The sequence below is a fragment of the Hyperoodon ampullatus genome, assembly GCF_949752795.1.
Source record: "Hyperoodon ampullatus genome assembly, chromosome: 4".
Classification (NCBI taxonomy): Eukaryota; Metazoa; Chordata; class Mammalia; order Artiodactyla; family Ziphiidae; genus Hyperoodon; species Hyperoodon ampullatus.
The window spans coordinates 98,552,450-98,569,222 of NC_136917.1; the positions used below are offsets into that span (position 1 = coordinate 98,552,450).

At 43.0% G+C, this 16,773-nt stretch overlaps 1 protein-coding gene across 1 annotated transcript in view; it reads left to right on the plus strand.

Annotated features, from left to right (window-relative positions):
• Window positions 1-809: 809 nt before the first annotated feature.
• ELL2 (elongation factor for RNA polymerase II 2) overlaps window positions 810-16,773 on the plus strand; it is a gene marked incomplete at both ends in the record, with an annotated part of 98,624 nt that continues 82,660 nt past the window's right edge. Inside the window, one exon of the mRNA XM_079701831.1 lies at window positions 810-956. Within this exon, the coding sequence (XP_079557957.1) occupies window positions 810-956 (147 nt within the window). The remainder of the gene's footprint in view (window positions 957-16,773) is intronic.

The window sequence follows — 16,773 nt, forward strand, 5'->3', positions numbered from 1 at the left end:
AGATGCTCCACACAATCTAGCAGAAACTCTTAAAACCAAGGGTCAACTCACTAATTTCAAATTTAGGGTGAAATGACGGAGAAGGGCACCCTCCCCCATTTCGGTCGCTCAGCAATAGCAATGAGTTTTGAGGAGAGACTCTCCAGTGACTCCGCCTAGAGCGACCTCCCTCACACGCACACATCCTACTCCACAAACTAACGCAGCCGTCGGGGGACGAAGTCCTTACTTGGCCTCATAATTGGGGTGGGGATCCTCCTCTCCAAGGACCACCAGCGCAGGAAGAGACTCTCCCCTACACTCCCGGCTCTCTACTATTATACCCCCAAGGGGCGGGGCTTCGACCCCAGGTAACTAGACCAGGCAATCTGGACACCCAATTAGCAGGGGATCCCCCAAACCAGCCTGGCCAATAGCGGCCAGTGGGCCAAGACGACCAGACGTGACGTCAGGTACGATTAAGTTGGCGCGTCACCTCGACGTCAGCCTCTTACCTCTCGGACGTCCCGTCCCGGGAGCAAACTCCAGCGACTTTGGGCTCCGCCCCCGTGAGAGTGGAGGGCGGCCAATGAGGACGGCTCTGAGGGGACCGGGGCCAATGAGACGAGCCCGGGGCGGGGCACGAGGCCGGAGGGTGGGGCGGGTGGCGGCGGTGGCAGCCCGAGGTCTGGCTGCGCGCAGTATATGACAGTACGTCAGCAGCGGGATGGCCGTAGCTGTGGCGGCGGCTGCAGAAGCCCGAGCAGCTGCGGCCGCAGTGGAGGCTAGAGCCCGAGCGGCGTCGGCGGCGGCACCCCGGGGAGTTTAAGATGGCGGCAGGGGGGGCGGCGGGCCTGCGGGAGGAGCAGCGCTATGGGCTGTCGTGCGGGAGGCTGGGACAGGACAACACCACCGTACTGCATGTGAAGCTCACCGAGACGGCGATCCGCGCGCTCGAGACCTACCAGAGCCACGAGGTGAGCTGGGCAGCTGGCCGGGCTCGGGAAGGAAGAGGGCGTCCCGCGCCGCCCCGCCGCGCCTCTCCCTGCCCCCGGCACCTGGCTCGGGGCCGGTGGAGCAGGGGCTCGCCGAGGCTGCCGTCAGCGCCCGCGGCGGCAGGGCTGGGCAGGGCCGGGCAGGGTCGCTGACGCCGCCGTCCCGGGCCAGCTGGGCGCCTGGGCGTTGGGAGGCGGGCGGGCGGGCGGGCGGCCCCTGGCGGCGGGGCCGAGGCAGCCGCAGCCCTGGCTCGGCTGCGCAGCCGCTGCGGGACTTTCCGACGGCGCCCGGGTTTTCTAGCCTTTTCTGTCCCAGTGAGGGAGAAAGGCAACAGGGAGACGAGTGAGATGGCTCTTCTGCCCACGGCGTGTCGGGGGTGGGGAGGGGTCGGAGGGCAGCGTCCGGGTAACGAACCCGAGAGGACCGGCGGGCACTAACCGTCAGCGTTTTGGGGGTACCACCGCGGACCAGCAGAGACCGGGATACAGGCGCTCCGCGTATGAAGGTGGGACACACATTGTACTCGCAAGAACTTGGGGATACAGGCGCTGAGCGTATGGGACCGGGGCGGGGGGCACACCGTGTACTCGGAAAGGCTGAGGCACAGACGCTCCGCGTATGAGGGAGGAGGGCGACACACCTTACACTTCCAGAGACTCGGGCATACGGGCGCTTCTCGTTCCCAGAGATACAACACCGCGTAGCGGGAGCCACACACAGCCAGCGCTCACCCGGGAGCAGAGACATCGGTTACTGAGGAGAGAGAGTCTCCGTGGCTCCTCATACCCGAAAGACGCGTCGCTCGCGTCTGAGGCGGATTCACAGACATGGAGACTTGGATCGAGGGGCGGGGGCGGGGATACACTGCGTCCCGGGCGGACTCGGGTTTCTCACCCCGCACCGCGTCCCGGAGAGAGATCCATGGACACACACAACTCGAGCACAGCGAAGGCTCACGTACTCGGTAGTTGGAGGACAAACCCAGGGACGCGTTTTCACGTTTAAAAAAAAAAAAAAGTGAGGGAGAGAGTGGGAGGCATAGCGAAGAAACGCCGCAACCGGAGTGCCTGGGGAAGCCGTTTATGGAGATGCAGTACTGTGAATGGGTGAGGGAGACAGAGTGGACGCATCGCATAAGGGGAGGGATATACCATATGAGGAACCGGTAACAGTCACTCTGAGAAGAGAGACCGTCCGTGCAGCAGAGAACCCACAGGGCATCCCGACAAATAGCGGAGTCCATGCCAAGCAAACACGCTCCGATTAACTGATCTCATAAAGCAAGGCCAGAGGGACACCCGGACACGCTCATAGTTATTCACGTAAAAGTGGAGAAAGGAATTAACATCTGTTGAGCTCCCACTAGTGCCAGGCCCTTTAAATGCTTGGAAGGAAGGCCCAGAGTTGGAGGCAAAACTGCAGGAGAGGTGTGAACCTGGACCAAGGGAGACTTACCTTCAGGGGGCCCCTACATAAGCATGCACACAGGAGGAGGCACACAGTTGTGCACAGGTTGAGGAGTACATGAGCTCACATGATAGTGTACATGTAAACAGCAGGAGAGACTCAGAAATGAGCATGCCCTCAGGATGGCACTCACAGAACTGAGTGGACACACGGATGTACATTCCAGGGCATATGAGTTACCCACCAGAGAAGCATAGGCCAAAAACACTGAGACTCGGGGGTGGAGGGAGGAGTGCATGCACAGGGAGAAAGATACTTTTCCTACACACCATGAAGTCTCAGGGAAAAAAGGTCTCATGTATGACTGGGAAGTCACGCAGCGATAGGAATGCAAGGAAATACAAGAAATAAAAACTGCATGTGTCAGTAGCTACTCCCAGACAGGTTCATCTGCAGGGAAGAGACCAGCACCAGCACCAGCACCAGCATGGAGTGGGAGGCCCATCTGGGGGAAGCCAGATAGGCAGGCAGAGGGACACAGGGGCAGACACTGGAGAGAAACTCAGCCCTGCAAGATGGAGAGATAAGCTTGCCTGTTCCAAGAGGAGGGTGTGGGAAGGAATGACAGTGGGAAGAAGGTAGGTCAGGGTATGTAAAGAGAAAAACACCGGAGAGGAAGAAGCCAGCAAGGAGGAGGCCAACCTCCAGTCAGAAACGGACCCAGGGAGCAGATAAAGACTGACACACAGGGGTGGGGAGAGGCATCTCTGGGGACAGTAGGTCAGCCAGCCACCTTGGGGGGACAACTGGCGAACTGTACAGCTGATCACAACAAGATTGACAGACACTGACCCGGAAGAGGTGGGTGAGGAGGCCCGCACAGGGAAGGGACGGTACCCAGGGAGAGAGAGGTGACAGAGAAGCCCCCAGTGCTCACTGAGAATGCTGTTTATTTTTCTCCCTTCATTTCTGCCTCCTGCACCTTAGTGTGTATGTGCTTGGGATTAAAGTTGGAATGCTTGGATTCTAAAAGCCCCACTGTCTTAAGAAACAGCAGATCAAAAATTCTTCCTCTTCCAACCCACCACTTAGTTCTTCATTTTTTTAAAGTTATTTATTTATTTTTACAGTCAAAGGTACCAAAGTCAATGGCTTTCCTTGCTCCTGACTACTTCTATTGCCTATTAATATCATTACCATCTGTTTCCATCTCTGTGCATGCAAATTAATGTATCTAGTCAATCAGTACAGAGGCAGAGAAGGGAAAGGGAGAAGACTTTTCCAACTCCCTCTGCCCTTCTGAGTTGGACCCAGGTAGATTGAGACAGTCCGTGGATTCCTTTTCTTCTAAAAGTTGGTAGTAGAAGCAGTACTATGCAGGGAGAGGAGGAAGAAATAAGCTGACTTGGCCGTTGTAGTTGGACACTGCCTTGTTTCTGACTTAACCAGTTCCTGTCCCCAGGCCTCACTGTCACTTTGGCCACAGAAACACTTCTTAAGGGGCTTAGAAAAGCAGGATTTGGGGTGAGACTGTTAACTTCAGACAGCTGAAAAGTGGGAAGAGACAGAAGAAAAAGAAATGAGGTACTGTTGGAACTCACTACAGTATCCTCTGGTGTGTTCAGCCAAGTCTCCCACAATGTGTCCTCAGCGTCCCACCTCCTGACTAGGGCCAGACCAGGGCTCCCCCATCAACACAGTAAAGTTGCCAGCAGTGGGCATATGGCCGAGCTTTTATCCTCCAGTAGAAGGATACATACTTGGTCTTTTACGCTTTCACTTTCCACCCTTATCAAATTAGGGCTCCTAACTTTAAATTGTAGCTGCGTTTGGAAAAATGTTGGAATGCATTGACTAGTCAGGGAGAAGTTTCTATTCTCTCCTGGGGATGGGGGCAGGATGGCTTTAACTTCTCATATAAAACTGCCCCTACCATTCCTGTGCTTAGATAGGAAGGTGCTTGATGCTTGACAAGTGGCCTCCAAGTGGCTTTGGCCCATGCAATGTTATGACTGTTATGCCTCCTCTTCTGATGACTTTCTAAGAGCCAGAAATTTCAACAGGTTAATTTCCTAAATTAAGCATCAGAGAGTTATTTTTATCCAGATTATTTTGTCCATTGGATTTACTCTCCTAAATTAATCCACTTGACGTAAGACTTCAGGGAGGTAAATTTAAGAATTTTAGGAAACTATGACTTAGGCTAAATACAGATGTTCTTTAGATATAATTGAGCAAGTATCTGAACTTATTAGAGTTCGTGGAAACAGAATCTTTTAATTAGAAACAATTCCTCACTGTTTCGAAAGACAAACGAACCTAATTGACCTTCATTACTCAAGTTTTCTATTTTTAGAGAAGAAATGAGGAAAGCTAACTTGGGAACCTTTTAAACAGACTGGGGTGCGGGATAGAGACACTGTGATTCCAGGAATGGGAGTTATAGTTGGAGTAAATATCTCCTAAAAGTTGTTTTCCACTCAGTTTGAATACAGAGACAGTTTCAAGTTGATTATATATAAAAAAGTGTTAACTGGAAAGTTATTTTCATGGTTTGCAGAATGAACTCAGAATACTTATACAGATATTTAGTATATATTGCAAAACTACTTTTTTTTTCCTATAGATAAGTTATTTTGAATGAAGGTACAGGTTACTAAATAAAAATCATGTATTACAACTTTATAGTCATTCTAAACTGATGTCTGAATTTGTGGTCTATATAAGCCTCACATATTTTAAATGAACATATGTTACTGTAATTACATATTTCTCCCAACTGTATCCTAAAACTATTTCAAATTAAACCTCAAAATTCTAAAATTTATTTTAGCCAATTCCTTCAGTAATTTGTAGCTGGCTTTATTTTGACATTTGAGTAACTCATTTGGTAGTAACAAAAATCTTATCAAAATTTTGTTTTCAGATTCTCTTATTGCTGAGCCTGTTGATTTTTTTTTAATGTTTACTCAAAGTTTCAAAGGTGGTGGCTCAAATAATACTGTCATGTTTATCCAACTATTACATAAAAAGTCTTGCATAGATGCATCTAGAAGCAGGGGCCATTCATTCTCTATGCCTGAAGATGAGAAAGGAGATGACTTTAAGAAGGATTCTGTTAACACATTCTCTTGCCAACTCCAATTATTGGCTTTAAATTTCCCTGCTTTGATTAGTGTCTTCTAGGAAAATGATAGTGTTTTGAAAATTTGTAAAAATATACTTACGTTTAATTTTGCATGAGGAATTCAGTCTCTTTCAGTATTACTAGATACTGTTATTTCCAGTCAAAGCATAAAGTCTTATTTAAACCTCTAAAGTTACTGTCCTTCACAATAGCTCCCTTTAATGTGTTCCGTGATCTTATAAAATCACTGATCCCACAGGTCATGGAGTAGGAGATATCCTCTCCTTTCCTATCTTTTTACCTCGTGAACGTATCGGCATTTGATTCATTGTGGTTTAAGGCACAAAAAGACTCATACCTTACTTTTTCCTATCTCTTCCTTTTTGTGCCTGCCCTCAAACAATTTTGAGTGTGTACATGTGTGTTCAATAATCTGCTTTTACAAATACAGAAGACCCTGTTCTCCTTAAGGCACCACTCAAGCATCCAGACCTGCCAGCAGAGAGCTGCCGCTGCTGCTGACATGTTTACTAAGTAAAACAATGAGGTTTGCCTTTTGTTGCAGTTTTTAAATATAGCCAGTTTTAATTAAAATAAGTTAATCTTACTGACTTTAACTTAGACCCATCTTCAGGCTGAACTTGATATTAAAATGCTTTTTATCAAGTAAAGTCAAGTTTGTGCCCCATTTTGCAATAAGTGTTTGAAAAGTTTTTTCAGCTGATCAGGTGTTCAGTGCAAAGAAAGGTGCTCCTCCTAGTGAAAAGCAGTAGCCAGATTGCCCAAAGAGATAGAAAGGGAACCTTGGCACCAGAACTGAGAGGAGAAAGAAAGAACATATGTGAAGGATTGGAACATGTTCAAGAAAAGAATTTAAAAGGAAAGGGGTGTAAAATTCTCGGAATGATTTACAGGAAAGCTTATCAAGGACAGTCACCAGATCCAACCTTTCCATTTGCTCCATTTGCACTTGTGAAAAACTATGGAAGCTGTGCTCATAGCGCTTATTAGGTAATTTGTGATAAAGCCTGCAAAGTGAGGAAAATGAGAATTTCAGGAGAACCACTGCTGGGTCATTTTTAACAACTTGCAGTGACTACAGAGAGGCTCAGGACTGTGGCACCAGAGTTCAGCCCAATTATTTGCCAGTTTGGGTCAAATGTATTTGGAGTATTTGAGAAGATGTCCCTAAAATGTGATGATATGGGCATTTCTTCATGTAAGGTGAGCTGAGTTTTAGAATAAAGAAAAGAGCATGTATATGACCACAGCACATTTGACTCTCCTGCATACCTCAGTTCCATAGGACATTTCCCATGACTTAATGCAAAAATCTAGAAAAGCAGGTCTGGAGTAGAATACAGTAAATTAATGACTGTGTCTCTACAGCCAAATTGAAGCTGAAAAACATGGCATACATCAGGTCAGATTTACGGAGAATTGCTTTCTTTTCTTTCCCTCCCTCCCTTCCTTTCAATTTATCTACCTATCTATCTATTTTGGTTGTGGCATTATGGCTCTTTAGAGCCTCGTTAAATCTTTAGGAAGAACTGGTTTAAGGGCTTCCACTAATATTTTGCCAGCAAAGGCCAAACCTGGAATCTCATGGCTAGCAGTTTAATATAGGATATAAAAAGAGAGAATCTTATTAATTAGACTATATGCTCCAAAAGATTCATGAATCAAATTAGCACGTTGAATTGAACTCAGTAGTCAGAGCATTTGCTACTAGTTGAATAATAACTAGGTTGTTAGACAAAGAGCATAAGTTTCTTTCTTTTTTTTTTTGTTTTTGCGGTACGCGGGCCTCTCACTGTTGTGGCCTCTCCCGTTGCGGAGCACAGGCTCCGGATGCGCAGGCTCAGCGGCCATGGCTCACGGGCCCAGCCGCTCCGCGGCATGTGGGATCTTCCTGGACTGGGGCACGAACCCGTGTCCCCTGCATCGGCAGGCGGACTCTCAACCACTGCGCCACCCGGGAAGCCCCATAAGTTTCTTTCTTGTTGGGGATCCTATATGTTATTGGTCTAAAAAACATCTTTGGGTCTTAGGATTTTAACAGGCAGAGACTAGATGGGGGGAATCACATCTCCAGCAGAAGGAATGGCACAGGAAAGGAAAGGACAGCAGTAGAAAAGCTAAGGCAGGCTTTGAGAATAGCAAGGAAGACCCTTGTTCCACTTAACCTCGAGTGTAGGAGAAAATATAGTTGGATTTAAGAGAGGAAAGGGAGACTGGAGCAGGTTGGAGTTTATTCTTTCAAAACTGGAGAGACAGTAGAAATTTAAGGTGATTTGAGCTAATGCTTTAGGATTATACTGGCCTCAGTGTGCATGATAAGTATAAGATGAATCTGGAAGGCAGTAGACAAGTTAGGAGGAAGTATGTGGTCCAGGTCAGAGATGAGTGGGATCTAAACTAGGATGCTAGTGAGAGACAAGACATTACAGATGAATAGAATCTATAGAATTCAATAACAGATTTTAAAGGAACAGGGTTAAATGGAAATTTCTAGCCATCAGCACTAGGAGGGGTACCCTTAGTAAAAAAAAGGGAAATCAGAAGCTGTTGGGAGGGTGGGGTGGGGGAGATAAAGTACCATTTTAGTGGACGTTCACTCAGTCTGTTGTTTGGTGATGAGACTTAGGTTTGATTAGATGTTTTATATTTGAGAAGTATATTTGGGTCTGAGGCTAGACTAGAACAATGCCATATTATTTACATGTCTCAAACTTTTCCATTTGGATGGAAATTTTGGGGATTGGTAATGTTTTGGGGGAAGTTGAAATTATTAGGTGGAAGAAATTTTGGTTTTAAACAGGGATTTTCAAATTTTGCTCGGATTTTTATCGGCTTCCTTTATCCAATAACGTTCTCTATAAATTGCACTTAAGACTGTCATAGAGTACAGATAATATGAAAATTGAATTTGATTTTAACGTGAAGATCAGACTTTCCATGGTTTCTGTCCCAAGTGATTATTGAAACATTAAGTAACTCTCTACAATGTGCCTGGATTTACATTTCAAGCATCATTTTTAATTGATTCCTAAAGGCCTTGCAAGGGTCAGTGTTTTCACTTCCAGATTACTTTCATTTCTGTTTTGGTGTTTTGATTCTCTTTTTCTTTGTTTGACAGTTTGTGAAAAACAAACCAAAAAATAATCATGAGTACATGAAACTTCTGTTATACATATACATTGTTATGGACTGGTTATGGGCACTTGGTTCATGGTCCATGGAGATAACCTTGGCTAGAAGACTTTTCCCATGAAGAGTGAGCTTGTTCAAGGGTGGAGCCAGGCATGAACTTTCTAATAAGATTCTTTGAGATACTTTAGGATCTAAATATGCTTAATTGTAAATTTACATGTTAGCAGATTTTTAAAAGACATTTACTTAGTATCATGGCTTTTGGTTTTCATTGTTGGAAACCATGATGCCTCAGATAGCCAGAAAACACATCCATGTGGTAAAAACTCAGTTGAGTGTCTTGAGATGTTTTTTCTTTAATAAAAGACGAAGAGGTAGGAACAGGAATTATAACTATAACTGTCAAATATGCATTTGTTCATTTAGCCAATGTTTATTTATCTTCTGATATGTGCCAGGCATAGTACTAGGCACTGGATATATAAAGTTGAATAAGTCAGGATGGTCCAGAAAGTGCTTGTGCCTTAGTAGAAACAAGCAGACATCATACATACATACATACATACATACATACATACATACATACATACAATAAAGTCTCTGTGCAAGGGGACACCTAAAGAGAGGATTATGTTTGAGGATATGTCTGAGAAATAGTGTCTGCTTTTTCATCTCCCATCCTCTGCTCAGCCCACTCCAGCTGGGTTGTGTCCATCACATCCCTGAGATTGCACCTGACTAGGTCCCTTGCTGTCAAATCTAGTGGTCATCTCTCTGTTCCTGTCTTACCTGACCTCAGCATCATGCCATCCAGTCGACTACTCCTTCCTGTTAGAAACACTTTCCTGATTTTCCTCCCACTTCCCTGGCCATTCTTTCTCAGTCTCCTCTGCTGATTATCCACTGCTTGACTGGCCTCTGAAAGTTGGAGATGCCAGTTCCCTTCTCTTCATCTATTCACTTCCCTAGGTGAGCTCATCTAGTCCTGTGGATTTAAATGTCATCTATATGTTAACGACCTCCAAATATTTATCTCCAGCTCTGACCTTCCTCCATTTCCAGGCACTAATTTTCAACACCTGATCTCTTTATCAAAGTTTAATAGGTTATCTAAACTTAACAGACCCAAACACAATTCCTTTTTTTTTTAAACATCTTTATTGGAGTATAATTGCTTTATAATGGTGTGTTAGTTTCTGCTTTATAACAAAGTGAATCAGCTATGCATATACAAATATCCCCATATCTCCTCCCTCTTGCGTCTCCCTCTCACCCTCCCCCCATCCCACCCCTCTAAGTGGTCACAGAGCACCTAGCTGATCTCCCTGTGTTATGTGGCTGCTTCCCACTAGCTATCTATTTTACATTCGGTAGTGTATATATGTCCATGCCACTCTCTCACTTCATCCCAGCTTACTCTTCCCCCTCCCCGTGTCCTCAAGTCCATTCTCTATGTCTGCGTCTTTATTCCTGTCCTGCCCCTAGGTTCTTCAGACCTTTTTTTAGATTCCATATATATGTGTTAGCATACGGTATTTGTTTTTCTCTTTGACTTACTTTACTCTGTATGAGAGTCTCTAGGTCCATCCACCTCACTACAAATAACTCAATTTCGTTTCTTTTTATGGCTGAGTAATATTCCACTGTATATATGTACCACATCTTCTTTATCCATTCATCTGTCGATGGACACTTAGGTTGCTTCCATGTCCTGGCTATTGCAAATAGTGCTGCAATGAACATTGTGGTACGTGACTCTTTTTGAATTATGGTTTTCTCAGGGTATATGCCCAGTAGTGGGATTGCTGGGTCGTATGGTAGTTCTATTTTTAGTTTTTTAACGAACATCCATACTGTTCTCCATAATGGCTGTATCAATTTACATTCCCACCAACAGTGCAAGAGGGTTCCCTTTTCTCCATACCCTCTCCAGCATTTGTTGTTTGTAGATTTTTTGATGACGGCCATTCAGACTGGTGTGAGGTGATACCTCATTGTAGTTTTGATTTGCATTTCTCTAATGATTGGTGAGGTTGAGCATCCTTTCATGTGTTTGTTGGCAATCTGTATATCTTCTTTGGAGAAATGTCTATTTAGGTCTTCTGCCCATTTTTGGATTGGGTTGTTTGTTTTTTTGATATTGAGTTGCATGAGCTGCTTGTAAATTTTGGAGATTAATCCTTTGTCAGTTGCTTCATTTACAAATATTTTCTCTCATTCTGAGGGTTGTCTTTTCGTCTTGTTTATGTTTTCCTTTGCTGTGCAAAAGCTTTTAAGTTTCATTAGGTCCCATTTGTTTATTTTTGTTTTTATTTCCATTTCTCTAGGAGGTGGGTCAAAAAGGATCTTGCTGTGATTTATGTCACAGAGTGTTCTGCCTATGTTTTCCTCTAAGAGTTTTATAATGTCTGGCCTTGCATTTAAGTCTTTAATCCATTTTGAGTTTATTTTTGCCAAGCACAACTCTTGATTTCACCCTTCAAACCTACATCTTCATGAGTGTTCCCCATTTCAGTAAGTGTCAGTACTCATCACCAGTTGACTAGTAATTGACTAGTATTCCTTGATTTATCTCCTCTTTTCTTGACTTAGTTGATCTATCAGCAAGTTCTGTCAGTCTTCAAAAATCTGAAATCTAACTTCATCCATCACCACCACTCCAGTCCCAGCCACCATTATCTCTCTTGAGGACCACTGCCATGGACTTCCATCTAGCCTCCAGGCTTCCACTCTTCCCCTAATAGTCCATTCTCCACACAGCAGCCAAAGCGATCTTTTTAAAACACTAAGTGTGTATGATCATGTAGTTTCCAAGTTTCAAGCCTTCTAATGGCTCCCTTTGTTGTAGATGCTTCATTTTACAAATTTCTACTATTTTAAAAATAATACCCATCTTCCAATCCAAGTTTATTTTACTGTTTCTCCTTATACTTTACTAGAGATCATGATCCCAAAGAACAAATCTTCATTTGTATTTATAATCAGATTTGACATGTAAGCTTATTACACAATTACAAAGTCCACATTAAGCACTCTCTTGGAAAAAAATGATGGGATATTATGCTTCAAATATTGTTATAAGGGCTTGTTCACAGTAACTAACTTTTTAGGTGGTTGTTCAGTTTGGATTTTTGCCTTCCATATTCCTTTAAAGAGTTGTATGAAATAGTAACGTTTAAGACAATAATAATTTTTTTTAATTTGGCCTGCATCAGATAGCTACAGTTTTCCAGAAACTATCTTTAAAAACAAGGACTGTGTTAAATAAATTAGATTTTTGACTTCTCCCTACTGTTTCGAGAATCTCCTTTATATTTTATTCTTTTCTATGCTGTAAAGGCTAGAAAGAAATTATTCTTTATTCCAAATGCTCTTTAATCTGGTTCTTCCAAATCTGCAGAGAAGGAGTTTCTGCGATGTGTAAGGTTGGATTGACTGACAAAGCAAAATACTAGATTCTGTGAAACTTAATGACTCCCTCTCTCTCCCCCGGGGGGTGGGGGAGCATCTAATAAAAGAATGGGGCAAAGAAGGAGATACCGTTTACTAAGGTATCTTTGGATTACCTCAGAATTTCACATTCATACTATCATTCTAAACATATTACCAGCTTTTGACGAGAGCTGGGTATATTTGATTTCAGGATTAACTGATTTCCTGTGCTACTGTCTGCTTATACTCCCATCTTTTTTTTTTTTCCTCTTCTTTCCCTGCTTAGATTTTATTTTTATTACCGTGGTTAAAATATAATTATTGGATAGTCTTTGGTTTCTCTATCAGATGATATTTTAAAGAGCAGAATTAAATGACTTCTTAAATAAAAGAATTATAACCAGGGGCTTCCCTGGTGGCGCAGTGGTTGAGAGTCCACCTGCCAATGCAGGGGACATGGGTTTGTGCCCCAGTCCGGGAAGATCCCACATGCCGCGGAGCGGCTGGGCCCGTGAGCCATGGCCACTGAGCCTGCGCGTCCGGAGCCTGTGCTCCGCAACGGGAGAGGCCACAACAGTGAGAAGCCCGCATACCGCAAAAAAAAAAAAAAAAAAAGTGGGGCAAGAATTATAACCACAGTTCTTTAAATGGTATAGTACCTCTTTTAGGAAAGAGAGATCTATCTTAAATTGTATCCCAGGATAAGTCATAAATACTTTTTACTATTTACTTGCATAAGTGAAAAGAAATTCAAGTGCCTGATATTTTCCTTAAGTTGTAGTGCAAAACCAAAAAAGTGATCCCCAAAGAGCTATTGATTCTTATCAGTTCTTAATTCTGTAGCGTTCAGATATTTCACATTTATATAACTGTTGTTAAGAAGGAGCAGGAGAGGCTAGCTGTGTAGAGTGCTTAGTTCTTAAAGGGAGACAGGCCAGGGTTTGAGCTCCAGGTCACTTATTAGCTGTGTAACCTTATGTGATTTCACAGGATTTACCTGTGGAATCCTGTGGAAATAATAGTATCTACTCCACAAGGGTGTTCTGAGAATTCCCACAGGTGATAGTAAAAGTGATTACACTGGCCTGACACATTTTAAGTGCTCAGTAAATAGTAACTAGGTGGCTATAATCGTTTCCTAAAACAATCTCACTTAAAGCAGTCACCTGACCCATCACCATTTATAGACAGTTTTCTGGTTTTGACATAAAGTTCCAAAATTATATTTGACTTCGGAATTTTTTTTTTGCACTATCTTTAAATATTCTTTTTTTTAAATTAATTTTATTTTATTTTTGGCTGCCTTGGGTCTTCACTGCTGCATGTGGGCTTTCTCTAGTTGCGGCGAGCGGGGGCTGCTCTTCGTTGAGGTGCGCGGGCTTCTCATGGTGGTGGCTTATCTTGTCGAGGAGCACAGGCTCTAGGCGTGTGGCCTTCAATAGTTGTGGCACGCGGGCTTAGTAGTTGTGGTGCACAGGCTTAGTTGCTCTGTGGCATGTGGGAATCTTCCCGGACCAGGGCTTGAACCCATGTCTCCTGCATTGGCAGGCGGATTCTTAACCACTGTGCCACACCAGGGAAGCCCTTTTTGCACTGTCTTTAGCTTGACTTATAATGCAGCTTAGGTACGCAAATAAAATATGAAGTATTTAATAAATACCTATTGGTTAATTTTAAATAATTCAAGAGTTCACCTTAAGTTGAGTCAGAGCTCCATGATGGGTTCAGAAGGGAAGCTGAAGGTATTTCAAGTACATCTCTAACCTTAGAGAATAAAATTAGAAAGATCTCTTTAATGTGTTTCTTAGAGAAATCACTCTTTTCTAGAACGAACGCTATTTCTTATGGTTGTATGTTGACAAAACCAATAGTGGTTGATAGAATAAAAGTAACCATAGGTTTAATTTGGATGGGTAAACAATATGTAAATAATCAAGAGATGGTTATAACAACTTTTATAGGATAAGTAACTCTCTTTTATTTATCCCCAAAGAAACCTGAGCTTTGCTTCTTCCCTCCTACCCTAAAAGAATCGTGTCAGAAATTAATATTACTCAGCACAATTAAAATTACTTAGTAAAATTACTTAGTAAATTACATATTACTTTTATAGTCCTTATATATTGCAAGACATAGTCCCTGGAAATAAGTGGACATAGATTTCTTTGGTCATAGAGCAGGTTTTTGTGTTTGTTAGTTTTGGGGTTTTTTTGCGGTACGCGGGCCTCTCACTGCTGTGGCCTCTCCCGCTGCGGAGCACAGGCTCCGGACGCGCAGGCCCAGCGGCCATGGCTCACGGGCCCAGCCGCTCCGCGGCATGTGGGATCATCCCGGACGAGGGCACAAACCCGTGTCCCCTGCATCGGCAGGCGGACTCTCAACCACTGCACCACCAGGGAAGCCCATAGAGCAGTTTTTATTGCAGTAGAATTGGCTTATTATAGTGGCAGATGTCAAGAACTAAACTTTTGAGCATTTTAGTATTGTCTACACTTTTATTCTAAGCTTAAGAATGCCTTACATTCTCTGAGAAATACAGAGAGTTAATTCAAGGAAATCTAAAATCAGTGAACCAACCAAGAGTTTAACAGAATCTTTTGACTATAAAACATCACCTTGTTGAAGCATTTCTCAAAACGGTTTCCCTAGCCAGTTCCAGTCTGCATTGTTTCTTGGATGGATGAAGATACTAGATCACTATCTTATTTATAGCTCAAGTACTAGTCAGTTAAACCCTAGAGTTACTTGATTTTCAAAAGAGCTAGTTGGTGCAAATATTTAATTAAAGCTAAAAATCAAAAGTTGAAGTCCTATTGAAATTCCATTTGTAATGGAACTGTACTTAGTAAGTTAAACATTATTCTAAAACATGCCTATCATATTTGGCCACCTGTAATTACATTATCTTGTAAAACTGGATTGCGTTAAAAAATATACAATGAGTTGAGGTTATGTTTGTGCAGTTAAACTTAGACTAAAAAACATTTAGGTGAAAAACTAACGTGCTTGAGACATTTGCTTATAGTGGTATTGACTTTTATTTTTATTTTTTTAAATGTTCAATTTTTAAAAAAGATTTATTTATTATTTATTTATTTTTGGCTGCGTTGGGTCTCAGTTGCCGCATGCGGAATCTTTCGTTGTGGTGCGTGGGATCTTTACTGTGGCACTCGGGCTTCTCTCTAGTTGTGGCCTGTGGGTTTTCTCTTCTCTAGTTGTGGCACGCAGGCTCCAGGGCACATGGGCTCTGTAGTTTGCGGCGAGGGCTCTAGTTGAGGTGCGTGAGCTCAGTAGTTGTGGCGCTCGGGCTTACTTGCCCCACAGCATGTGGGATCTTAGTTCCCTGACCAGGGATCGAACCCACGTCCCCTGCATTGTAAGGTGGATTCTTTACCACTGGACTACCAGGTAAGTCCTGGTATTGACTTTTAGAACTTATTCTGGGTACCTTTCCCATTAACACAGTCGTCAGAAGCATAAAAAGTGGTATAGCGTTCTAGCTGGCTCTCTTGTTGCATTTTTTAAAACGTTCAAGAACTGTAGCATAGTACCTAACATCTTCTTGTCTAAAATTGGGATTAAAATCAATAAAGGATCTGAGGTTCTCTTATGTACTTTTCTCTTCTAGGTTGTTAGATATCTTAAAGTTTTTCAGCAACCGTAATCCTAGTTTATCCTGTTTGGATAAGCACCCACAACTACTCCATAGATGAGGGTTTTGTTTTTTTAATGAAAAATGTTAACACAAATATTTATATATGTTCCTTTACTCTACATGGTCCATACAGAAAAAAAAAACTGTTGTTTTTTTAGTTTTTATTTAATCAGAAGCTGAACCTTGGAAATTATAATGATTTTATAAAATTCATTTTCTTTGGAAACAAAATGCCAGAAGAATTGAATGAGCATTTAAGTGCTTTTCATGTTCAGCCCTAGGAGGTAACCTGTTACAGAGGCAAGATAAGGAAAGGGTACTGTATTTGAAATTCAGAAGTCTGGATTTGAGGTCCAACTCTGCTAACCACTAACTTGGTGATTCTGAGCAATGAACTTTGCCTGTTGGAGACTCGTTTATCTCCCTCTGAAATGGGGGGTGATGGTGTCTTCCTACCACCCACGGCTGGTTTTAGGAGGTCTCACTTGAGACTATGGATATAAAAATACTCTGTACATTACAAAACTATGTAAACAAAAACAAGTTATAATTTTTGTTGAGGAAGCAAGCAATACAGATAGAACTCTAAGCATATCAGGAGGTTAGGTCCTAAATTCAGGTCATGAGGCAAAAGATTGGATAGAGCCCATGAGCCACAACTACTGAAGCCCGCGTGCCTAGAGCCTGTGCTCCGCAACAAGTGAAGCCACCGCAATGAGAAGCCCGCGCACCGCAATGAAGAGTAACCCCTGCTCACCGCAACTAGAAAAAGCCCGCGTGCAGCAACGAAGACCCCATGCAGCCAAAAATAAATAAATAAATTTATTTTTTTTAAAAAATTACTCTTGAGAATCCCTAAGTTGATGTAAAGCATAGTGGTATTGTTTTGTCTATACAACCCAGACTAGTAATCTATAAAGTATATAATGCGTATAATTGTATACCGCATATATAAAGAGAACATAGCCAAAGTGATTTTATAATACTTTTTTATCATAATGTAGATAAATACTTGTAAGTTAAA